Genomic DNA, 26,283 nt, shown 5'->3' on the forward strand with positions numbered 1-26,283 from the left:
AAACGTTCACATAAATTTTATCCCGCATATTAAACACACCTCAACTTTTCTAATTTTTTTTTTTTTTTTATTTGGGGGGGGCGAGGGCTTGGGGGAGCGTATTTGTTATACAAGTAAATATAGAACTCGACCAACCAACTTACGATAATACCAGAATACCAGATATGATGTAGTATTGCTTGTTTATAACAGCAAATCATTTTTGAATTACATTTGAACCTTAATTTTAGCTTAGCCCTATTTCATGATTTGATTTCTCCTTCCCCTAAGAATGCCTCAAGGGCAGTGCGTGTGCTTGCGTAAGTGCGTGTGTCAAGTTGGCAGTGAACTCGGTCTGTCTTGTAAAGGGACTGGAAATGCAACTAATCAGGCATGTAATGTGTAGTACTTTGCTTCTTAACAGCGTTGCCAACCTTTTTTTCGAGAGAATTGCTAAACTGAGACAAAGAAGTCGCTAATTCTTACTAAATTTTGCACTAAATCTGGCAAGTGAACTTTAAATTTACAACGGTATATTATAAGTAGACATGGCATAAAGCATCTACTGAAACATCTTACATTTGCCTAGTATCTAGGTGATGAATTAAGTGAGTTTGCCAGTAGGCTGCAAAGGGCTTTTAATTTACTAATATACTTACATAAATGATGGAGAATGACTAACAATTCTGGGTTTACCTTCATATAAGAAGGTGACAAATATAGCTTGGCTAAGGAGAGCATAGATAAGCTTATTTTTACAGCATGAAAACTCCCCTTGGTCCAGGTTATGCCTACAAATTTTTGAGTGTTCAGCACTAGTGAAAGGAGAACTAAATTCTGTGTTACTCACTTAGTCATGTTAACATGCCGATGGCTGTTACAAGACTATTACACAGGTCATTTGCTGCATCACTACTCCCTCGGTTGGGTGGCAGGAGATTTGAATTTCAAAAACGGTATTCGGACCCTTCAGATACAATTTTCTCGGAAACTAAGTCCTTTTTTATCACGAAACAAGCATTGCAAGGTTTCTGGGATGGTATTTAAACAGTCCATGTCGACTTATTATTTGCCTTTAGTGTCCTATAAGGTCACTAGACGGACAGAGAAACATGCATATATAAAACCTCGTTAATTCGACCCTCATTAATGTGAAAAATCGGATAATTCAGACTTGCCCTTTGGTCCCGGCAGGCGTAGGCATTTTATAATGCAATGAAACTCTTGTTAATTTGGACGTATTCGGCCGCACATCGGTTAATTCATACAACTCTCGGAGTTCAGTGAGCTCGGAGCATTGTAAATGTGCGACACAAAAGAGTAAAAAATGCTGTTTGCGTCCACTGAAACGAAGCGGTGGAGTTCGCATCATCATAGTCATCAGTTAAAATCCTACATGAATGACAGCAAGGCCCGAATGCTTTGTGCATATTTGTGCCTTTAAATCCTTTATTCGTGCTTTTACTGCCTCGCATGTACACCATGTTGGCAGCATGCCTTCATGACTGCGTGGTCGCCATCCATGATCGTGTCGATAGCTGCTGCGGTTCCGTCCACAGTGGTTGGGGCAGTAGTTTCGTTTTGACTCGGTATGCGTGTTGGCCACGTGTCTTTATAACTGTGTAGTCGCCATCTAAGATTGCATCGATAGCGACTGCGAATTCATCTACAGTTGCAGCAAATAGCAGTTTCGTTTTGACTCAGTGCGTGTGTCAGCCATACACTTCCAGAACCACAAGGTTGCCATCCATGATCACATCTACAGCGGCCACAGTTTCGTCCACAGCAGTTATTTGCGGCAAACAGTAGTTTCGTTTTTACTCAATGCAAAGCTGTTGAGGATGAAGAGCACCATCTGCATTGTGGTGGGCGGCGACCTGGCGACCCTGGCGAAAAGATAATCGGGATGTGCATGCAGTAGTGAAAAGCGCGTCTCAGGTGAAGATGCGCACCGTGGCCGCGCTGCGAAGGAAGTCGCGATGCCTTCACCGCTACGAGCACTAATCAGTCATGAGATGACGAGAATTACAGCTTCCGCACTGCTTTTGTTCAAAATAGAAACAGGATTTGCTGATTCATTCAGTAAATAAGGGCATGTTGATGCAGTAAGCATTTGTTTGTTTTCTTGATGACCTCGATAATGCGACATTCGGTTAATTCATGCATTTCTTTTGGACCCGTGAAATGCAAATTTTCGAGGGTTTACTGTGTATAAACTGCTAAGTGGGGAAAGAGCCAAAGAAAACTAACGCTTTAATAAATCAGTCTCGCATGGCATTTCTGTTTGACAGGACAGTTGCACATCTTTCACATACTTTGGCAGCTTCCCTAAAAAGGCGTTACATTGAAGTGGCAAACCGAGTACATTGAAGCTCTATTCACTGGCTTGACACCTTGTCGCTCGCGCTAATGCTAGGTGTTCCACTTAACTTGAGTCAAAATTTAAATATATGCAAATGCTACGTAGCTAGACAGAACCAAGTGCCTCAAGCGGCCAGTCACGTGACAATTTTGCGTGTATTCGCTAGCTTTTTTCACACTCGGAAAATGCTTTTATGTAGCATCTTTTGAGCAACAGAAAGATTTACAGGGAGTTTTTCATTTTTCTCTACAATTTTCTCATTGGCACTTTTCATCTAATTATAATTGAGAAGTTGATTAATGCATTAAGACTAATTATCTACTTAGTTGGAATGCAATGCATAAACTGAGTATTTCCAAGTGATGGCAAACAACATTACTTTTGTTCAGTCCAGCTACATCGCTTTTGCATATTCTTAAAGTTTGGCTCAAGTTATGTGAAACACCCTGTATATTGTATTGTCGATGCTGTGGGTGAAATCGAGGGTTCGACGGAAGCCCGTCTGGTCGGGATGAAGCATGAAGTAATAAAACGAAGGACAACGACCAACAGAAGTGCTAAAAATGAATAAATCTAAAAGACAATCTGAACAAGGCTTCCATAGCGAAGCCGAAGTGTCTTTTAGATTTATTCATTTTTTAGCACTTCTGTTGGTCGGTGTCCTTCGTTTTATTACTTCATGTTGTGGGTATGAAATTTAGCATTTATGAAGTGTTAAGTCAAGTAAGTGAAATGGAGTGCAGGATGACAGCGTAAATGAAAGTTATCAGTGGGCTTTCAGTCAAAATGTAATAATTGGTTAATCTAGGAATTATAGCCAGTCTCACAGTGAGGAACTTGGCAACTGTTCTGTAGTGCAGCTTTGTGACAATCAGTGCTGTATTCATTAAACCATCGTATTAAAGGCACACTATAAAGGGCTTTAGGCGGGCCGTGTGATGCATAGAGCCATTAACCGGTGACCTATTATTTATGGAATAGGCTCCTATGAGAAGGGAAGAGCAGTTGAGGTGGTTTGACGAAGTTAGGAAATTCGCATACATAAATGGCACCTGCTGACTCAAGACAAGGGTAGGTTGGGATCATTTAGAAATGCCTCTTTCTGCAGCGTACATAAACTAGGCTGATGGTGATAATGAAAAAGCATCAAGTTAGACATGTGGTATACCAGATGCGTCATTCTTATTGTTAGCACAGGCTTGTTAAGCCTGAAAGGATCCAAATACAACAGCACCTCAAGATGCCTACGTCAGCTCATCTTGACATATGGGCTTTAACAGCATCTGCTCTGGTAATCGTTTGTCGATAAAGGAGAATTACATCGTATCATGAAGAAGCCAAAGGCTGAGCCTATCAAGCTCTAAAAACTTTTTCTGCTAACAAACAACCCACGTACATGAAAAATGCTTTGAAACCTGTCAACTATGGCCCTCATTCCTTCTGCAAGTAATAAATAGTTTTTGGCAGATAAATGCCAACTATAGTTTTCAAGGGATACTTCACCTGTCTAAACTGATTTAGGGCTGCTCATTGGTGTTCCTGTACACTGGTGCATCACCAATCCTGAGGCTTGCAATGCGCTGGTAGGCCAACAGACACAACAGCATGTCCAGTATTTCATGAATCCTAAAGTGAAGTGATATGCAGATCAGTCGCTGTTTCGGCAACATTACATGACCATGTGTTCTGCAGATTACTGTTCAGCCAAAGCCTGCTGACCCTCGATATGGTGGAAAGGTTGCTCGACCACTGTGATGAACGAGCAGCCGCAGTGGACCCCGAGACAGCCCTCGTGGACCCTGCAGACCCATTGCGTGACTGCCACAACACATGGGTGCGGGGCATTGACTACTTCCGCATGGATGGCTCAACATCGGTGGACATGCGTGCACGCTGGATTGAAATGTTCAACGATGAAGACAACCCTCGTGGCCGCCTGTTCCTCATCTCAACCAAGGCAGGCTCGCTGGGCACCAACCTTGTGGGCGCCAACCGTGTAGTGCTCATGGATGCCTCATGGAACCCAACGCACGATGTGCAAGCCATCTTTCGTGTGTATCGGTTTGGCCAGAAGAAACCAGTCTTCATCTACCGCATGCTGGCACAGGTAGATGAACACACATTGTTTTCTGTTGCTGGGGGGCACAAAGGCATAGTCATTTGTCAACATTTGGACTTACGTTAGCATATTTGCCAGATTCTAGCGTGCACTTCCTTGAAGGAAAATTTCCCTAAAACATGACATACTTGTTAAAATAGAGTATGAAAAATGTATATATACAGTAACACCTTGTTAATACGTACCCGTCTAGTAAGTAATTCCAGTTTAAGTATAGTCGCGGTATAACGCTACTGCCATTGAACCTAATGTTTGGCTGACCACTTAAGCCAGTCGCTTAACACATGCCAAACGATTAGTGCATAATATTTACTTCATTTTTCCCCATAAACAAGCGTGGAATTGGTGAAATGTCGTGCGTGCAGGCCATAGATAGTGAAATCGAGGTGCACGGACCTTTCCCAGACAGCAGTTGCCACCGATAGTGATATAAAAACATGGCAACTACTATGTGTTTCCTGCTCCCATATCTTCTAGTGCTTCCACGTCATCGTCATGAATGATGACATGGATGAATGCCCTTCTATATCTGACGCGGCTGGTGCATTGACCGCCATGAGGGTGCTGGCAGAGATCTGGGTCCTAACTGAGAAACTGGCTTGCGACCTTGCTGAGTTTGAGGATGCTGGCATTGCAGCGTCAATTCAACGTTAGATTTTTAGCTGCCTGCTCGCAAATAAAACTGGTCTGCGAGTGTGTGTGAGTGAAAATGAGCATATTCTGATTTTCTTCTTTTGTTTGGTAAGTCTGTAGTTGCTCATCTGCCATTGGTGGTTAATTAGTACCATATTTGCCCTCCCCAAAAGGGCAGTTTTTCGGAAAAATATAAGACATATGTAAGACGCACTTGTTTGTTCAGTAAGCTATTTAAAAAAATAGTGACATTTCACTTAGTAAACTCAGGTCACGGGCAAACGTATCGGTGCCATTCCTATAGAATTGCGATAGCAGCAATATGGACACTCAAAGCGCACTTCTGCCGTTGTGGTCGCTGCGATGTTCCATATAAAGTCCAAGGGTGATAACATTGTCCCCGCACGCTGTATGCTGTCATGTGCAAGTGAAAGCGTGGGATGGTGAGCTGAATCGCGCACCATGGAAGAAAGTGGGAAGGCAGCGCAGGAGAGAGGGGGGCCATCTTGTACTCTGGCAGCAACTGCATAGTTTGTGCAACGGCATGCGCCATGTCTTGAAAGCGATCTGCAGGTGCAACTACTTCAGAGGCGGTCGACTTGCGGTCGGCCTGCTGTCGCTTGCGTTGCTGCTCCATCCTTCTCGCACAGCACTTGGCAACTTGATGACGAGAAGAACCCGGTATATGTCCGTAGCGCGCACACAACCTGTAGCAACCGCCACAGGAGGTCAACCTAGCGCGCTTCATGTGGCCATAGCATCCAATCTGATTTTTACGATGGTTTTTCAAATAAAAAGAGAGAGAGGAATATGTAAGTTGCACCTTTCTATAAGACGTACAGACTAAAATTCAGAAGGAAACTGTGATTTACGCTCTAGAAAATATGGTGCATCGCTTTGTGCGTACCTGACCCACATTCCTCGCCAACTACATATTAACAAGGTTTTATTGCAGGTGGCATGCGAATCCCACCTTTCAATCTCGAAGGTCATGCTTTGCATTACTGCATGACTGGGTTGCATGAAAAAAATCAAAATGGCGAATGGCATAGCTGTTACGAGAAAACTATAATGACGGGAAGGGCAGTTCTCCTCCCCACCACCTTTCTCCATCCAGCTTCTGACTGTGTCGACTTGTTTAACTGTTAAACTCTGCTTCCTGCACACTCTGATCGCGGGTTGTTAACAAGCGGCGGCTGTCGGTGTTCAAGAATGGCACTGCTATAACTGCAAAGAGAGGTCACGGGTGGCAAGTGACACACGAGCTCCACCGAGGCATCGCTTTGGTGGCCACAAAAGGTGCCTTTTAATGAATGCGGTAAGATTGCCATGGCAGCATCTCAGCTTAAGAAATCCTAAATAAACACTGGGACATGATTGCTACAAGCATCTCGCCACGTACTTCCCACTGGCTTGCACGAAAAAAAACGCGGGCCCGTCAGCCTTGCTTGCTTTATGTGAAGCTTGCCGACATCCTTCTCCAAGGCATCCAAGTGCTCCACGTAGTGAAGTGGAAAGTCTTATGCGAAAACAAGCCCATGAGGGACTGAATCACCTACAGGAATTCCCGCGGGGACAATGTTGAGGCAGCCTGCCCTACCGCGTTAGCGCTGCCGTCATGGCCATGACTGTGACTATCCGATGCAAGCACGTTTGCGACAATCGCCTCATCAATTAGAAGCACTTCGTTTCCAAATATATAGCAGTGCACTTTCTTTTCACCGACAACTTCGTGCATCTTCTGTCGGCAGCGAGTGAAACAAGGCTGAGAAACCACGTGACCAAGAACGACTTTGATGCAACAAACAAAGACAGGTACAAACGACTTAATTTGTCAGCAGAATTGCACAGAATGAGGCCCCACAAGCAATCTGGTAGCTGTGCCAGCAGCGTTGTCAGCACGGTTGGCACAGCCTATTCGTGTTTCGGAGGTGGCGTGGTGCAGAGCTATGGGCACAGCTCATTCGTGTTTGGAGGGGTGGAAGGGCAACGGCAGAGATGCGCACAAGGCTGGCGTGCATCTCTCATAGAGAGAGGTGCGCACTGGTAGTTGGGGTGGCGGGCGATCGTGCAGCGGCTCGCATCTCGCCTTTTCTTTTTTCTTTACAAGGATTTCGCATTTCATTACCTTTTGGCATGGACACCCGGCAGCCAGACTTCATTGTTATAACCGATAATGCGGCACAGTGACATTGTAGTAAGCGGGTTATTTCTCCATAGAAAACATACAAAAGTTGGCGGTACAGCAGCTTTTCATTCTTATAACTGATATATTGTTAAAACTGGTATCGTTATAAGTAGGTTCGACTGTACATCAAAAATTGCTTTCTGCCATGACCCCATTCTTCGGCACAAAGTAGGAATAAACCAGGATGTTCACAACAGTGTAAGATACGAACACGTGTGCTGAATTTTAATCATTTGAACTAACACTTAAACCCAGTAAGAGCAATATTTATTTTAATGGGTCAATACCGGCACATTATGCAAATATTCACTGTTTGACTAAGCTAGCAGAACCATTTGTAGATGGTGGCAGCACTTTATTGTCATAATTTTGACTCGGTGTTGTCGACTGCACGAACATGATGACCTCACTGGGTGCCCTTGGAACCAGTCAGCAACAAAGCATCTTGCCAGATGTAATATCATGCAGAAGTATCGCCATAACTATTTCGTTCAGGTTGTGGTCCCAAGTTGTGGCTAAGCCCCTGCTTTATGTCACTGCAGGGAACCATGGAGGAGAAGATATACGATCGCCAGGTGACCAAACAGTCCCTGTCATGCCGTGTGGTGGATGAGCAGCAGATAGAGCGTCACTTCAATGCGGCTGACCTCCAGGAGCTGTACAGTTTCAGTCCGGACAGCAAGAGCAATCGACCTACACCCATGGTACCTAAGGTACGTGGTCAACTGGATAGCACACCCGAAACAAGCTGCAATAAGTGGCACGACTTATCCAGAAAGAGTAAAGATCAAGCGGAATATTTGATCTAAAGAACCTCTTTAAAAGCCAGCCTTGTTTCAGTTAGACTGTAAATTATTTTTGCCATACTCTTTTTTGGAGAGGAGGAGGAATAAACTTGGTTTGTATAAACGAACAGACGGTGGAATCGTCTGAGGGGGGCAGCGTCCCTTTTCCAGGACAGTGTTGCGAATGGGCGCCCCCATTCCAGTTCCATACCGGGGAATTAGAACCTTGCCACAATTCCGTTTCTTTCAATTCCTCGGAATGAAAAAACTTGCCCCATTCCTGTAATTCCTTAACATAGGAAAGGCATCTCGGTAGTTTTATCAAGTTACTGATGAATGCACCATAAAGCTGATGTCATAAGACATGTTAAGAACTGCAAAAATATGCAAAACGTGTTACCAAGGTCGAGGGATAGTAGCTTGGTGACATAACTCGTGCAGAACAACCACCCTACTAATTCCCTTAGGGGCAGTTCTCCCACTCTATAGTATGTGCATGGTCTGAATGTTTTAACAGCTTGTGATGTTTTAATATTGTTTAAGCTTAACTGTGTTAATGCTAAAATGACGACCTAGCGTATTCTTTCTTAGGTGTCCTTGTGATTTTCAAATGCTGCAATAAAGGTCGCAAGCAGTGCAAGGTGCAAAAGGAGCTTTATTTCGGTTCTTTTCATCGAAATTTTGCAACAAACTGTCGGGAGCCAAATGGGTGCATTGCCGATAATTTTTGAAAACCCAAAGTGTAAATGACGACTGCTTCTACGGTTAGTTCTAAAAACAAAAAAAGTGAGATAAAACAATTGCCTTCTACTTAACTATGTGTTGTGCTTCACAAACATGAACTGCTCGAAAGAGGTGCTTGACAGCCAATTTTTCTTCGCTGTCATTATCAGGGATGCTGTAGAAAACACGCGTTCCACATTGACTGACGTTGCATTCACAGTGAAAAGTGCCCTTGTGAGGCGGAAAAGCAACGGAAAGCGGCTAGCATTCGCTTTCCAATAGGTCAGGGGCTTAACCCTTTGAGGGTCGAATTATTTTGAAGAAAACTTTCCCGGGTGGTCAAATTAGTTTATTGCGGATCTTGAATGTACAAGATGTATAAAGTCGGGAATAAATAGTAAAAAAAATTAGGAACAGTATTTTGGTGTCGGCATCACTCAGAACTGCAAAATGTTCAATAGTATTTCAGACTGTAGTACTCCTTGAAACACGAGTCTCCGCACAGCCGCAGGAAGCGAGAATACCTCATGAGCGGCGGTGATAAACGAGCTAAGAGCAGTGCCAATCAAGATAGAAATCAACTTCCGCCGCCCCTGCGATAGCGTGCCGACAAAGATAAAAATCACGTTTCGCGCGCCTCCGTTGCGGCGGAACCGAAAGCGCGTTGCCGCTGAGAGCGAGAATACCTCGCGAGCGGCGATTACAAACTAGCTAAGAGCAGCGCCAATCAAGATAGAAATCAACTTCCACCGCATCTGCAAGAGAGTGCCGACAAAGAGAAAAATGACGTTTCGCGCGCCTCCGTTGCGATCACGCGGCGAAACCGAAACCGCAAAAGGGGTGTTGCCGCAGTCTGCGCGACACGCTGAAGCTAGAAGTCAGTTCTGTTTATCTCCCCAAGAAGGTAGCACAAATTTCAAACGCTTCTTGTAAGTCCTAAGAGGTGGCAGCACCTCCCAGTAAGCCTGTATCGTCATTATGGCGCGAAATTTCAAACGGAGGATCGAGACCGTACCCGTACGGCAAAGACCTTGCGGGACAGAAAACCGCTGCCGTACATGTACGGCAAAAACTGTCAAAGGGTTAAGCGTGTCTGCGCAAGTTCCCTCTCTCTGTAAGGTAAAGAGAAATTGCCCCTGCAATGGATCCAGGCATATTGTCTTGGTAGGCATTTTCATTTTGCCTGATGTTTTTAAGCATCAATCTGCTTGGCTCTGCTTCAGAGTCTGCAAATGCGACGGTGCTGGCGCTGTCCTGCCCTAACAAAAGAGGCCCCTTCTTAACCATGGTAGAATGTAGAAGAGCGACTGAACGAGGACGTAGAAAGAAACAGATACAGTCGCCGACCGTTTATTCGGACCTCACGAGGACTGAGGAAATGTCTGAATAAACAGGTGTTCGAAAAAGCAGATTAAGAAAAAAAAAAATGAAATCCTTTATTTCCACGCACTTATTCGGGCTCGGCAGTAAGCTTGAAGAAATCGTGAATGCGCCATTGCACGCTGTTCCGTTTATGCGCAATCAGATAAGCTTGAATCTCGGAGAGGGTCGTATGGTCACTATAGGTGGCTGAAAGCACAGTCACTGCTTGTACACGCTCCGCATACGACGGCAGCGTAGCACATGGTGCGTCATCTTCCGACTCGGAGTCATCGTCCGGCGGTGCAGCAGAAACCTGACAAATGATCTCGCCGTCGTCGAGTTCTGCGCATGTCAGTACAGCAGTGTCAGCACCTGTGAAACTGTCAAATGAGACGGTGTCCGGAATCACAATGCAACCACTGCTCAGGTCTTGGTAGAACATTTTCCGCGTCAGTAGGGAGCACATCGGAAGGCGACAAATCGTAGGCCTCCTGGCACCCGCTCCGGCATTCCCTAGCGCAGTCTGCGCAGGCACTGTCGGCGCCATTAGACACTTGATGTGATGTTTCCGTATGCCGTGCTAGAATCAGTGCTTTTGTGCAGACATTCACCTGTTCTATCTCCCTGCACCTCTCCCTTTCCACTTGTGACGGTTGTCGAGGGTGGCCTTTTCCATGAACCGGTTCTCGGTGATGGTGTTTCGCGTGACCGAATGCGACGGCCACATTGCTTCAGTGGTGCGGCCAGTGCAAAGGGTAAAGTGAGCGCGAAAGAGATCTCTCCGGGCAGCACTGGGTACGTACACGTTTTGATCTCGTCTGCCAGCCCCTTTGTCAGGGTCTCAGACTTGAGCTCGCCTATGGTGCCTTTGCACATACGGCGAGTGCATACCTTCTGTTGATTCTTTTCTTAACACTAAGTCAAAAAGAGGTGCCTAGTGCTCGCGCCTGGTCCTACTATGCAGAGCTTCAGTTATCAGAGGGCTAGGCTGACGGAGATTACCCGAGCTCTCGCAAGTGGGCCCATTGGTTATTGCAAGCAGCATAGCTGCAGGCTCTTTTCCTAGCGGTGTGTCGCGGGGAGCCATCCTCTCGCAGTGACATGCTAGTGATGCCTCTATGTATTTTTCCCCCTCGGCGCAGGAGCCCTTTGATTCCTGCATCGACCCGGGATCGGGCGTTTGTGCAGTGTTGGGTGTTGCCGGAGGCAATAAATGGTTTCCACCAACTTAGGGCAATACTGTGTTCTCATGCATGCGCAGCACTCAGTGCCCCTTTTGTGGCCTGAGCACGCACGCAGTGGCGCGCTAGATTACGTGAGGCATTGACCGACGCCCCCCTGTGGCTTGCTAAGCCTAGACTCTTGATGGTCGGTACTCCGGTGAGATAAGACACACTCACAAGGTTAGTGATACAATGCTAGCGGATCAGTGCATTTTTTATCCTCGAGGAAAGCCGTGCATAGTGAAGGGCAGGCAACGCAAGCAGGCCTTGCGTAGCAGCGGTTCATAGGCTTGCTCACACAGATTCATTGTTTTCCCTGTTAGGCTGGTCACTATCTTTGCAGCCCAACTACTGCAAGCGTCTTCCCTCTCCCGTTCCTCATCTTGCAGCATAAATGAAGCATTGTGCACTGGGAAACACCCAGTTGCATTTCCGGTGGCTGATTGCACAGTAGCAGGGCAGAAGCGGTAATGGTTTCGTATTCGTCCGCTTTCCCTCAGGCAACGTGTGGCACACTGGTGAAAACACCATCTTGTTCCTCTAGAGCAGACTGCTTAGAGGCTTAGAGCTTAGAGACTGCTTGCGTGTGTATAGTCATTGTAATAGTGGTTTCAGAAAATACTACAAGCACCATGGCAAATGAACAACCTGACGCAGTTTAAAAACACAATAATGATTTTCAGCAGTTCTTGACAGCATTGCTCTGTTTAATTAAAAAGAGTGCTGTATCATTTCCTCTTTTTTTCTTTCTTTCTTTCTTTCTTATGTTTTAAAGTAATGTTTTAACAAACTGCTGTTGCAAAAACTTATTTGACTGAACAGATGCTAGTGCTTGGCTTTCAGTGATGTGTGTTGAGCACTACAGTAAGGGGCTTTAATTTGTTACTTAGACTTCACTTAGTTACTTCAGAAAAGGTGCTCCCAGCCTGCTCTGATTGCACGAGTTGCTCCTTAAATGCTTGGAAAAGCACCTTTATTTGTTCTCAAAACTTCTCCCAAGGCATGCTGCTTCAGTTCTGCCTCTCATCAAGCAACAACAGCAGGACTGGTGCTAACTCGCTGTGTGCCTTCCTGTTCCACCGTGTTTTATTTCTTTCTTAGGACCGGCTGCTAGCAGAACTACTGATTCGCAACAAGGACTGGATTGTGTCCTACCACGAGCATGACTCCTTGCTCCAGAACATTACTTCAGAGGAACTCACTGAGGAGGAGCGCAAGCTGGCATGGGAAGAGTACAAGGACGAGCGTGAGGGACGCATCAACATCGATCTTGATACCCTACGTGAGTGTGTGGCTTCACCTTTTCTTTATCTGTTGAAGGCTGTTGAAGGGCCCGTGCAGCATCTCTTATCAAAGCAGTGAAATGTGTCCGGTATTCCAGGATATCTTATTGCAAATTATCTTCAACAAAATGTTTCAAGTGTGACATATGGACAAAATCATTGGAAATCAAATGCTGCCGACTTCCATGCTCTCGGGGCCTTCCGATCCTTGTCCTGGGCTCTGAAACTGGAGGCTGGGGGGCATAAGGGCATGCGCCCCCAAATGTTCCAATGCAGTGGTTACAGTGCCCAACTTCCGCTAGCTGACCCCGCTCTAATATAGTAAATTAAGCCTGCATTTCACAGTAACAAAAGAAAGTAGGTGAGGGCAAATTATCCATGCCTCCTGCAAAAGATAGTGACATGCAGTACTTGCAGTGCAGCACCATCTTGTCTGGGACTGGTGGAAAGATGGTGGACCAGGTGCCACATTCAAATGCCGTGCAGGCCTCCATCATTCCTTTTCTCTGGCATAAAAATTTGTGTTTTGTCAGATTGTCCAGCTCACTTATCTTGTGGCTGAACAAAGCCTGCTGTACGCAAGTTGTACATGCTTATGCAGTTTGTATTTCACTCTGCTAATTGAGTTTCAACCATGTACTGCACAATCTAGTTCAGGCCAGTTTATTGACAGTTCTGTGCTTGTGCAAAATTAAATGCAAAATACAGTCAAATCTCAATAATGAATCGCGCGGGACTGCCGAAAATCATTCGTTATTTTGAAATGTAATGAAAAACATGCGATTTTAAGCCAGTGGACAAACCTAGAAATGAAAATGACGTACCTTGGCAGTAGACGCATGTGCAGACAAGCAACTCTCAAATAAAAATGTTTCATTCACTTCAAAGCTGCTTTATTTGAAGAAATCCGTTATCTTCTTCAGGCACGTAAAGCATGCTCGACCGATTAGGAATGCATCTAAATCTTCCACTGTGCGCAATACCTCATCAAGTACGTCATTGCACCGAGCGATGAAAATGCAGACTCTGTTCATGTGCACTAAAACATTAATGTTCGACACGATCTCATCTTCTGTGTTTGGTGACCCACAGTCGTCTTCCTTCGGGTCGTCATCGTCACTGGAAACGTCGTGAACGCAGTTAACAATCCCTTCGGTTGTCTGGTCCACTGCCGTTAGTGCTGCGCCGTCGCTCTCCGCGTAGTCGTCAAAAGAAGAGACTGCGGGCAGCAGTTTCGCAACCTCGGTCCACAGGTCTCCTGGGTTGTTGTTGGTCACGTCCAAACCTTCTTCAAGCTGCACAGGTGCTTTGACAAGCCCTGCTTTTCGCCAGCAGTTGCTGTTGGCGGACGCCTTCAAGTTCCACCAAGCTCCTGTGAGCATTTCCGCTGCCTGACGAATATTGATTGCACTCGGCTGCTTTAGGTGGAGGTTGATAATCAACAGCTGCACAAGGTGCTTTCGAAATTCTGCTTTCACACTCTTTGTAATGCCCTGGTCTAGGGGTTGCAGCAAGGATGTGTTGTTTGGCGGCAGAAAGTGCAAGCGAACGTGCATCAAGCGAACATTCACAATGTGAGCAGAGCAGTTCTAAACAACCAGTATATTTTTTCGGTCATCCCTCCTCATTTGGTCGTCAAGTTTGATTAGCCACTCGGAAAAGAGTTCTCCGGTCATCCAGGCTCGTTTGTTGGCATGGTAGTCGTACGGTAACGACATGACGTTTTTCATGCAGCGAGGCTTCGCATACTTGCCGATGATGAGTGGTTTTTCTTCGTGCCTGTTGCATTGCATCAGAGCGGGACTGTCACGCAGATATGACTTCTTCCCTCCTTTGCACTGCTGCCCTTTGAAGTCATGATCCGGTCTGGCAGGAGCTGATAAAAACATGCAGTCTCATCCGCATTGAAAATATCATCTTCAGAGTACGATTCAGCCATCTCTGAATCTCGCCAGGAATCCGCACCTTCTCTGTCAGCAGCCTTTTCCTCGCCCGAGACTACCTGCCAAGTTATTCCATTCCTTTGGTGGAAACAAGAAAGCCAACCCGCACTGGCGTCGAATCCAGTTATTTCAAGTGCATAGGCAAATTCGCGAACTTCTTGGAGCATTGGGCCAGGCATGGGAACGTTTTGCAGTCTGGCATCTTTGAACCACATGAGAAAAGCTTGGTCCGCATTTTGAAAGTTTCCCAGTCGCAGTCGTTCCCTCGTAGGAGTGAGTTGCGATTCCCGGAGAAGCTTGACAACCTTGTCTCAATCTTTCAAAATGGTCGTGACGGTTGATGGGGCAATGCCATGCTGTCTGCACACGTCGATTTTCTTTTTCCCTGCGTCGATTTCCTGCAATACATTCAATTTGTCCTGCAGCAAAAACTGTTTTTGCTTCTTCTTGGCGCCTTCGCTAGCTGCATTCATCTTTGGATCTCACGCCAACATCGCCAAACCATTGTCGTGAAGTTCTTGGTGAAGTTTGTGGTGAAGCGGTCGGCACTCGACATGGTGATGGTGATAGCTACTGCACTCGGATTCTGTTTCCCGCTAGAGTTGCGGCGCTGTTACTTTTAGCCGAATTGCTTATGCTGATGTTCCTCGGTTATAAAGGGGAAAATACTATGTGCGTTGTACTGAAATGTGCGCTGTATTGAAATTCATAGTTGTGAAATATTTTTACATTGAAAATATAGGCAATCTGGTGGGGATCTTAAATAAATTGTAAATTTGATAAATGCATTATTGTGGGGTTCGTAGTAACAAGATTTGACTGTACAACCTGCAGGATGCCTGACATGAACTCAGTCTGCACGAAGTCCACTCACATCAGTCATGCAAAACCAGGAGTGATTGGAAGACACCTCAGCAAAATATTTTAAGACGCAAATAGCAGAACCCATTTGCTAACTTGCCTGCCAAACAATTTCATTCAAGTTTTTGTTTATCACCTAAGCAACTGCCTACCTGCTTCCACTGTTATTGCGACATCTGAATGGTGTTGTCATGGGCCTTTAAGCAGCAGCCATCTACAGCAATTTACTCTTTATCCTTTATTATTCGGAAAACAACTTTCATTCAGGCTTTTTGAACCACTTGGAAGAATAGACAGAATAGCACCAATGCTTGTTTGCACTTGAAACATGGTGCGGTATAAAGCTTTGAATGCTTCCTCTGGCCGAAACCAGCTCTTCTTGACACTCTTGTTTATTGTACTAGCCCATTGCACGGTGCTCATTCCACCATTGCCGTCTGTGACCAGCTGTCACAGCCATTTATTGAGACGCTACATAAAGGTAACAGCAGGTGTTCCCTTGATTATTGTCCCTTGTGAGAGCAGTTAATGTGACATTGTATTTCTGGCAGGGATAAATGTTCATAACACGATACAAGTAGAAATTGATAAGTGGAAATTTCGTAATGAATTCTTGACTTCATTTACTGTCTCATAAGAAATTGATGAGCATTAAAATTTAATGAAGTGCAAGTATTTAGTCTCAATAAAGAACTGCTGGAATTGCATCAAACAGACCCCACAGCAGTTGTCATGTTTAAGAGAGTGCAAAATATTTGCTGGCCCGTGTTAATAACCCTAATGTTGGCTGATGCAAACAATGTGATATGCCTCTTTTTCTCAATGCCTCTGTCATGTTACTGCCATCGTTTCTTGAACAGAGACTAAATCCAGTCGCGATTCCATTTGACTAGTCTACCATGTCTTTTGAAGACTCAGCTTGGAGAGGCATTTTATTTTGACTCGAGTGATAACCAGTCATGGTATCTTCACAAAAAAAATGAGGCTTCTTTCAGTAAGACCCTCTATCCAACGTTTTGCCTGTACAGTTCCTCAATGCAGAGTCGACGAACTCCGCCAGGTATTCCTGTGTCAGCAAGTTGATCATGTTGTAAGCTTGCATCAGTCATGCAGCCAACGATATACAGGGAGGCGCTATTCAAGCGTTTGTTGTATAAATACCAGTAGAATCTCAATATTGTGAATCTCTTGGGATGGTTCAAAGATTTGTATCACCCAAAATTCGTATCACCCAAACACATTTTAAGAAATTGGGAAATTAAAAGGAGACATGGCAATATTTTCACTCAAAATGTCAGATTTTCTTTAAATTTTGTTTCCTGCAATCCCATGACCTTCCTTTATCACATGGCAAAATATGTTGTAAGTACACTGCAGAATATAGGAAAATTTCACTTCTTTAGTGTGTTGTCTTTGAAATTGGGAAGAAAATGGGGCTCTGGTAGGTGCTATTGTGGCGCTGATTGTGCGAGTGCTGCTTTCCGTTGAAGCAGCGCCACCATCTTCGTATCTCCATAAATGCGAGATCAGATATTCAGATACCCGCAGTGCTGCATTTCTCCATGTAGAAATAAAAGCAACAAAAGTTAGCACAAAAAGGGAAAACTAGTGATTCGTTACAGGAGTTTCATGTGGCATGCTTGTTCTGAAGCTGACATATCAAAATATGCCTGGTTATCTCGATTTTCTTATGTTGCTGCATACTAGCTGCTGCCTGATGCATGCGCAGAACGTCCGTGCCGCTTGTGGACCTGGAGCCAAAGAGGAAGAGCCTTCTCCTATTTGTACCCATATAACCCTGCTGTTAGATGGCGTTAGCAGAGCCATACTCATGCCATCTCTTGCAATGCGCTTCAACCAAACCACCGACTGCCGCTGGCACCAAGCCACACGGCGAAGCCGGGTTACAGGAGACGGGAGCTATGTGGGAAAACAACATATCAGGGCACGTGTGAGAGTCGCGCATCCCCACAACAGGCAGGGTCAAAAGTTCACAGGATTTAGGATTTGAGAAAGAGCTGAATATTTCCTGAGCCCAGACACGCAGCCTGGATATCAAGTGTGTTGCTTATACTTGTATTTTTGACCAGCGTAATGTTTGACTATTTTAGTGGCTGCAAGTTAAAACGGGCAAGATACTAGACTTTTTTTCTTTTTTCGACACGTGCATCCCATAACCTTTTGGCCCTGCCACAACTAGACCAATGAAATGTTTTAGCAGATGTTTTTTGCTTGGAAATTCTTGATAGGAGCACATCTTCTACAGAAGGCTTTCATGTTATGTGGTGATTTCATAGCTTCAGGCTATGCGTCTGGACTGTGTACTCTTTTACAACTGAAAAACAGGCAGTGGCTTTAGTTTATGACACTATCATTCATAAGAATTTCCTGCTAAAATTACTAGAGGTAACTCTTGTGCTGCAGTCATTCAGCTGCCATGAGAATGATGGTTAGTACATGGATTTGTCTGATCTTCGTGCTTGGGGCTTTAGTTACAGCACTTTATCTACCTTTATTCACGTAAATTTTAAAGAAATACAATTTTTCTAAATGCAAAAGACGTTAAGACATGCATCATTTCTGCGGAATGTCACATATATAACCCAATATTTTATGGAAAGTGATTAGTTGGTCAAATCACAAAGCTGTAAAAGCCAGAAAAACCTAGTTTAGTCAAATCTATGCACTAACCATCATTCCCTTGCTGGCTGAACTGCCTTGCTTAAAGCTCCTCTAGAAACTAGTGGCAGAGTTCCTGCCTTCTAGTAACACATTTGGGAAACTATGGTGAAACCATTTATTGCCAGATTTCCATTTTGCTGTGTACTTCTGCGTTTTGGAACTGATGGTCACTTTTTTTTTTTTTCCAGCAACGGGTATTCCATCAGAGGGCAGTGGGCAGAGCTTCAGGCTTACGCTAGACCTCCATAAGATGATTGCTGAAATTAAAGTCAAGGTAAGCAGATTAGCACCTCTTGCTTTGCATTGCTTGCAGGCCCTGTTTGAATAGTCCAGTGCTTGTCACATTTCACATTGTAGAAGTATGAAATCTGAAAAGTTCCCTTTCTACAGTGGGGCCTCTGATCAAAGGAAAAGCCTAGCAAGTGTTCATGTGTTGCCTGCCCAGACTTGCTTGTGCAGGCCCTGTTGCTTTATACTCGTAGGACAAAAGCAATCGTGGCTAGACGTACCACTCACTTTTAGCATCTGTTGATTGCCCATGCCACAGGACAAAATAAATTTATGGAAGAGTGAAATTTACTACGGTTGCTTTCATGTCGCGATTTGTCAGGTACAGTGAGAGAAACATGACTTCAGTGAATGCCCTTTTCTGCAGAGGGTGTTGCATTCATGCATGAACTATATGTGATATCTTGGAACCCAGATTTATCAGACTTCCGTGTAACTGAATGTTTTTTTTTTATTTCCCAAGAATGCTTCTGTAGACGACCATTCATTGCTTTTATTTAATTAAGTAATCTTGTATTGTAGTTTTATTTTAAGAAAGTGCATGTCTCATTGTTACCTGTGTTAGGAGCATTCTGTTCACATTTCTGTACACATTCAGGATCATGTAAGCAGACACAGAAGTGAATTTATGCAATTGCATAGTGGTGGCTCAATCAAGCAGTATCAGTGTCGCTGACTTTACATAGCTGAGAAACGTTGATCTGTGTTTCAGGGACAGTATGGTAAGACACAGAGCATGTTTTTTTTCTGCCTGGTTTGCGAGTGCCAGCATTGCCACAATTTCTGAGTCTGAAGTACTCAAGCAGGCTGTCATCTTTTTGAACCTTCATGTGTGAGTGCTTTTTATCTGGCAAGAAATTATTCTTACAGACGCACATAGGCGGAAAGCTTCTATTTTTTCAGGGGGGGGGGGGCTTTACCAGCTTTCCAAACCCCATATGTATATATGTATATACAGTGGAACCCCGGTTATACATCCCCCGGTTTTGCGACGACCTGGGTTTCACGACGGATTCGCACAGTCCCGGCGACGTCCCCATAGAAGCAATGCATTAAAAACCCGGTTATCCCACGCAATTTTACGCCTGGCCGGCATTATACGACGACCCTCATGAGGCGCGGGACGGAACGGCTGACGAAAGAAAAGTGCCGCGGGTCTCTTTCCTCGCTCCATCTCTCCGCATGCGGAGCACTTCACACCTCTCGACGGGTTCGCTCTGGCGCAGCTTTCTTCCCTGCCTCCTTCTTCTTCATCTCATCTTTCGTTTCTCTCTCCCCCACCAGCAGCCGCCCACGACACTCGCTGTGGTGAAATAGCGCCTTTTCTTCTTCACAGTCACTTTCTCCGTCTCTTCTTGGTGGCGTCGTCTCTCGTCGCGTTAGGAAAGTGTTTCTTCCCCACCAGCCGCCCGCGACGCCCGCTGTGCTGAAATAGCACCTTTTCTTCTCCACAATCACTTTCTCCCTCTCTTCTCGGTGGTGTCGCCTCTAGTCATATTGGAAAAGCGTTTCTCTTCTTCCAGTTTCCCAGCAGCATATCGCCGACAAGGTAGCGCGGAGAGGCCTAGGTTTATCGCACGTGTTCTTCGCACAAAATCGGTGCTAAGGCGTGGAAAATATTGCTTTTCGTGGACAACGCACCGAGCCACCCACCCGATATGTCCAGCCTGAGGAACATAAAGGTTGTTTTTTTTCCGCCCAACTGCACTAGCCGGCTGCAGCCACTGGATGTCGGCATCATTAACCCTTTCGCTGTCGGACCTTTCTGGCCGTGACGCACCCCCAGTGTCGGCTTGGTTTCAGGGAACGAACATAACAGGGAATGAACATAGCAATTTATTTTTGATTATGATTGGTATACAAATAACATAGTTAATCCAATATGCACATTTCAATGTTCTGCAGCTGTTATTAGTAATCATCATCATCATCATCAGCCTGACTATAACATCCGTTCAACATCCGAATCTGACGATGCGGAACTCATCTCTTCGTCGCGTTAGACGCTGTCCGAGTCCAAATCCGAGCTCGGCTCGTATTCTGAATCGTAAGAGCCACCGCTCCAATCAACAGACGAAGGTCTCGCGCCGCTCAGCCATCCGAAAGTAACCGCGCGCACGGAGGATGCGCTTTCAGTCGCCCGCGCAACGGAGATAAATGGGACATTGTGTGATCAAGAAGAGGGAGATGGAAAAAGGCTAAAACAAAGTTCGAAGGGCTTTACGTTTACTGCTGCAAGTCGGCAGCGAGGGTGCGGCGAGAGAGCGAAAGCAGCAATCGAGTCACTCTTTTCGGAGAGGCAACGGCGACGCGTGCGCTTGAACTTTACGCGGCGTAGCAGACGCACCAACAGAAGAAAAATAAAAACCTTCAAACCGGCGGAGATGGCAGAACAACCCTTGAACCGATAACCACACGCGCGCGACGCATGATCTAGCGAACGCGGAGCCACCGCGCCACTCAGCAAAAAGAGAGGGGGGCGTGGCAGTCGCACCGTACTCTTCAATACATGTACTAACACAGGTCGGGGCGAAAATACGAACTTGTAGGAAGAGTCAACAGATGGCGTGGCCAAGTCCGGGAGCACCAGCTTTGCGCTCAGGCGCGAAATTTTGAACGCGCGATAGAGAACGTACCGGTACGTCAGTGACACGGTGGGGGGGAAGCGCGATGACGTACCGGTACGTCCGTGACAGCGAAAGGGTTAAGTACGTCAAGCAAGGGTACCAGAAGCGCTTAGTGCAGCGTCGGCTGACAGCTATGGAGCACAGCGAGTTGGGGAAAAAAAGATCACTGTGCTTGACACCATGCATTTTATTGCCAGTTCATGGAATGCAGTGTCGCGAAGCACAATCGCTAACTCGTTCAAGCATTGTGGCTTGAAGCGAGAAACTGCCGCCTCTGCTGGGGATGCAACAACCTCGATGCCGCTCGAGGCCTATTCAGGCTTCGCCGCTGCCGAATTCGAGGGTTTAAACGTCACCACGGCCTTCGCCGAGTACGTGGGGGCTGGTGACAACGTTGCGATCTGTGGCGAGCTGTCGCTGGATGATGCCATCGAGGAGGCTTTGCCTAGTGCCGACACCGCTGCGGCATCGGACAAGGACAACGGCGACGCCACAGATGCCGTACCTGTGCCTACCACGTTCGCCGAGGTGCTATGGCACATATACGACATCCGGAACTTCATCTGTTCATGCAACGCCACAGAGGACCTCCTCTTGGATGTTGCCCAACTCGAGCGAAAGCTCTTGGTTCACGGATCAAACAAGGTCCAAAAGAAACTTACCAACTTTTTTTAAAGTTGGTAACGATTCCCGCCGGCTGGCGGGAATCGTGGCAGTGGGCAGTGGAGCGCCAGAAAGATTCGTTTGAATAAAGTATCATTGGTACTTGTACTGCAGCATTAATTCTTATCGCATTTGCATATGTGCAAAAATATGATACTGCCTCACCTGCTAAGGTTTATTAGTTGCTACAATTTGCACTGCCATCTAAAATTTCGATCGCCGGAAATGTGGCACTGCTGCCACCATATTGAAACACTGACTAAATCTATCGGCCTCCCATTGAGGCAGGAGTGACTGTGACTCTAAGAATTAAAAGAAAAGCTAGCCTTATATTTGAATAAATATGGTAAGTCATGTACTAAATAAAGCCCTTTCTTGAAGTATGCAATATCATCACTGCTGAGGTGTAAATGGGCTACCACACTGGCTTTCTTTGATGTAAAGCTTTGAAAAATGATCCATACTATTTTTAATCTCTGAGAATCGGTATCTGAAATGTACGTAGGTTAATATGAAAGAAATGTAAAAAAAAAAACATTCACTCCTTTTCTACATGTAGGTCAACAGCATGCATTTGGTTTTTGCTGCATTGACAGCCTAGCTTTACTTTAACTCTTTGAGGGTCAATGACATAAATATACAGCACCGTGAACAAGTCCAAAAATGGTCAAAGCCGTATATTTACGGCGCCGTCTGTACGTTTAAAAAGCGCGCCAATTTCCTAACTTTTTCTTTTCTATCGTGTGCTACCACTATGTGGGAATACAGGCAATTTTTTTTGTGCGCCTCCCTCACTTGTTTTTTGTTGCATGGTTTGTTTTAGAGCTAGTTTGCTCCTGCGTGTCTATATACTACCGCTTGCGTATTGGTGCGCGGGCGGGCGGGCGGGCGGCAGCGGTGGTTTCGGTTTGGTTCCGCAGGCGGTTCCTTCTTCTTTCATTTGCAAAACTGATGGCTATCTGGTTACTAATCGCTCAAAAGGCTACCGCTTGTTTCTCGCTCGTTTAGTGCTCACAAGGGTGCGCATAGGAAGGATGCTGCTGTGCATGCGTTTCGTTGCACTTTTTTATTTTATTTTATTATTATTATTTTTTTACGCTCGCAACAACTAATTGCCTCTGGTTGGCGATAAGATGAAGATTAGCGCAAGTTTGTCACACATTTTGCTTTTTTGACAGGAACACAACCACACAGTTTTCTTGAGTACGCACACCTACGTAGTTCGATTACGCTATGGAGGTACATATTAGTGTAAGAGCAGGAACAGGTGAGAGTTGCGAAATATTCTCGTGTGTGCATTTTCAAAGCCCTGAACTATCTGTTTAAAATGCATCAAATTTGTCATTCTTATAAGTTTATTTACTTTTTGATTCTTGTTATTCATGAATGAAAAGTACGTATATACCAACGCAATATATTTTTTCTCACTTTACCATCACCCTGGAAAAATTATGGTAAATTTTTGTTCAAGGTAAGTCCCTAAGAAGAATTGGAATCTGCAATAAAAAAATCGACCCTCAAAGGGTTAAAACTTGGTACATGCTGGCTGTGACACTCAGTATATTGACTGATGGATGCCCTTATCTGCAACAGCAGTAACAGCAGATCTTATTTTGCACTGATGTATTAGTTGTGCTTGTTATGGTTGAGAATGTTTTCCACTCTGTTTAGAGGAGTATATGCAGTGCATTTTCTCTGTGTTCATCTTATTATAAACAATTTTTTATCTCTACTTCGCAGTATCCATACTTGACACCTAATCAGCTTGTTGATCAGCTAAGGAGGGTTCTGCTTGCCTACAAGCAAGAGTTCCAGAAGCGACAAATGAGTGCATTTGAGAAAAGAACCACGGTAAGCTTTTTAATCGGCAATTTTCTTACGAATTTGATACTTCTTTTCTTTCCACTAATATTCATTGATTGGTCTGGATTGCATTTCAGTTCCTCAAGTTCAAGCAGCCAATACCAAATGAAATTATTACGCAACTGACGGAATCGGGCATGGCTATTCAACAGCTGAACCAGGTCCTTACTAAACTGCAAGGACTTGGAGTGGTAAGTGAAACTTGTTGGGTTTAAAGGGACTCTTAACCACTTTTTATCGAATTTGAAGTTAAAATAGAAATACAAAAATACTTTACCTTGTTCTGCAAAGGCTACAGCGAAGCGAGGCATGCCCACAACGATCCGCCTACTGAACGTCATTGTGGCACAGTTCAAATTTTATTTTGGATGTTCACTTAGATGCCGCTATTTCAGATTTTGATGCCTAGGACACGCCTAATGTGGTTGTCCTCAGGAAGCCGCAGTGCGCTCAGCGAATGGGCTTGTCACAACACTTCGTGGTGGCCACGGTATCTATGCTACATAGTGGGCTGCCGCTACCTGCAACTGTAGTGTGTACGCATAGTGTTTGCTTTGTGCGTGACAGGGTTTGAGTGTGCTCTCACGCTCATATGCTCCAGTTTGGCCATGTTACATGGTGTGGACCAACTTTGTCGTGCACCACCTGGACCAACAGATAGTAGCCACATCCAACTTGCACATATTGAAGCACTGTCGATAGTTCGATACAAAGCTAAATCTGACAAGGCATCTAGCCAGGAGCGATCAGGAGTGAGCATGCACTGGCAAGCGTGCATGTGGTCTGAACTTAAGTTTCCCATGGTTCGAGGCTAGTTGAGTGTTCAAAACTAGTTGAAATTAGCGAGACATGATGCCTATAACACTGATGAGCAAGGTAGCCAATTCCTACGCAGGTGGCAGCGGCTGAGCGTGAGTAGACGATAGTTGGCTTCTTCCAGAAGTACACAATTCTTATTGAAATTTGAAAGCAGATTTTTGCTTACTTCAGCCTGACTTCATCAGGTGACTTCATAGCACTAAGTCAGTTTCATGCTTGTAGAATCGCAGTGCGAAGGTGTCTTCATTCTCCGCTTGCAAGTGCCACATGCTGCGCACGACTGCAAAATTTGGCTGAGTTGTTCACAGCAATGTATGCTAACTATGGACTGCATTTCTTTCACCAAGCCCGAGGGGCATTTCAGGACCCCTTGGACTCTTTCCGTACCGCGCTCATTGGGCACAGTTAGCCCGCTAACGATGACTCGAAACGTCGCTTTCGAGACCTTCTGCACCACTCACAGACGCACTGCATCATCAAACGTGAAGTAGGAGACATTTTTGTTTTACAGTCAGTTCGCATTTTTCTCGCTTGACGGTGATTTTTTTATCATGCTCCGAAGTTTCGCGATCGTCAAAGCAGAAAGCAAGAATGACTGCCTGCGGAAGCGGCGCGCACGTTTTGAAAGATCACAGATCTTGATCTTGCGATTCCGCTGCGTTTGTGGCTGATTTTATCGATAGAAAAAGCAGCAGCGAGTCTGAGGATGGTACGTTTTCGTCCAACTTTGAATCGGAGAGTGACGACAATGTAAACCAGCCTGGAACATTGGTGGCTGCAGCCCAGTTAGTTTCTCTTGTTGCTTTGGCCTGTCTTCGTTGTCATTTGGAGTGCTTGATTTGCATTCTCGATGTTATCTCGTTGACAGAGTATCCTCATCATTTGGACAACACTCCTTGCAACCTGCACAGCGAGGAGGGGCGTTCTGCCCGGCAAGGGAACCGGGTATTCATTTCAGCGTGCAACTCGCCGTTTGCTTCGAGCGCTAAATGTTTTCAGGCTGTTTTTCACAGTGGAGGTGATCACCACGATTTGCAAAAACACTAACAAATACACCTGGTCCATGATCCTGGAGAAACCAACCTACAGTGAAGCAGACTGGTCCTGCAAGGAGGTCACTCCTGCAGAGATGATATTGCCACATCGTATATGGTCACCGCGGGTATGTGCCAGGCGAGGAAAACGACGTTGAAGTAGCATGCAGGTAGAAAAAACAGACAACAATGACGTCGCGTTGACTGCTCTGATAAAGTGCTTTTACACATCCTCTACACCAGCTTTCCCGACTCCTACTAGGCTGTGACACTGGTGGAGGTGCTGAGTAGGATTGCCTCATTCTCAGCACCCCTTCGCGGAGCCATACATCGAACGCAGAATCACCTTCGTTCGTCGAAACTCCTGTTCACCGGTACAGTCACCGCCTGCTAGGCCTGACGCCCGAGTTCAGCCCTTTGCAGGACCCTGCAAGAATGCATCTACCGACTTCCGCCATGGCCACTGCAACTCCATCGCAGGTGACGCTGCAGAATCCTAAGATCCCAGAAAGTTTCCATGGTGACGTTTTTGAAGATATCAAAGATTGGTTGGACCAATTTGAGCGTGTCGCCAGTTATGACTGGGGCTTCCAGCAAAAGCTGGCTAATGTCTATTTTCCGCTTCAAAACAGTGCGCGGACGTGGTTTGTGATCCGGGAGAGAAGTTTGACCACATGGGATGCCTTCCGCACGCAGCTGCTAGACACATTCACTAGTAGCGACAGAAGAGACAACGCACAGCACCTTCTCGAATCCCGTATTCAAAAACCAAATGAGATCGTTGCCATGTTTGCAGATGTGGCCCGCCTTTTACGCAGAGCACACCCTGAGATGGTCGAAGAAAAG

General features: G+C 45.5%; 1 protein-coding gene across 2 annotated transcripts in view; it reads left to right on the plus strand.

Annotated features, from left to right (window-relative positions):
* LOC129380070 (uncharacterized) overlaps nucleotides 1-26,283 on the plus strand; it is a 141,307-nt gene that overhangs the window by 102,241 nt on the left and 12,783 nt on the right. For both annotated transcript variants that reach the window (XM_055073945.2, XM_050183262.3), the window contains exons 21-26: nucleotides 4,034-4,448; nucleotides 7,824-7,994; nucleotides 12,476-12,656; nucleotides 18,332-18,417; nucleotides 23,462-23,572; nucleotides 23,662-23,775. In XM_055073945.2, the coding sequence (XP_054929920.1) occupies nucleotides 4,034-4,448; nucleotides 7,824-7,994; nucleotides 12,476-12,656; nucleotides 18,332-18,417; nucleotides 23,462-23,572; nucleotides 23,662-23,775 (1,078 nt within the window). The remainder of the gene's footprint in view (nucleotides 1-4,033; nucleotides 4,449-7,823; nucleotides 7,995-12,475; nucleotides 12,657-18,331; nucleotides 18,418-23,461; nucleotides 23,573-23,661; nucleotides 23,776-26,283) is intronic.

Source organism: Dermacentor andersoni, chromosome 4, assembly GCF_023375885.2.
Source record: "Dermacentor andersoni chromosome 4, qqDerAnde1_hic_scaffold, whole genome shotgun sequence".
Classification (NCBI taxonomy): Eukaryota; Metazoa; Arthropoda; class Arachnida; order Ixodida; family Ixodidae; genus Dermacentor; species Dermacentor andersoni.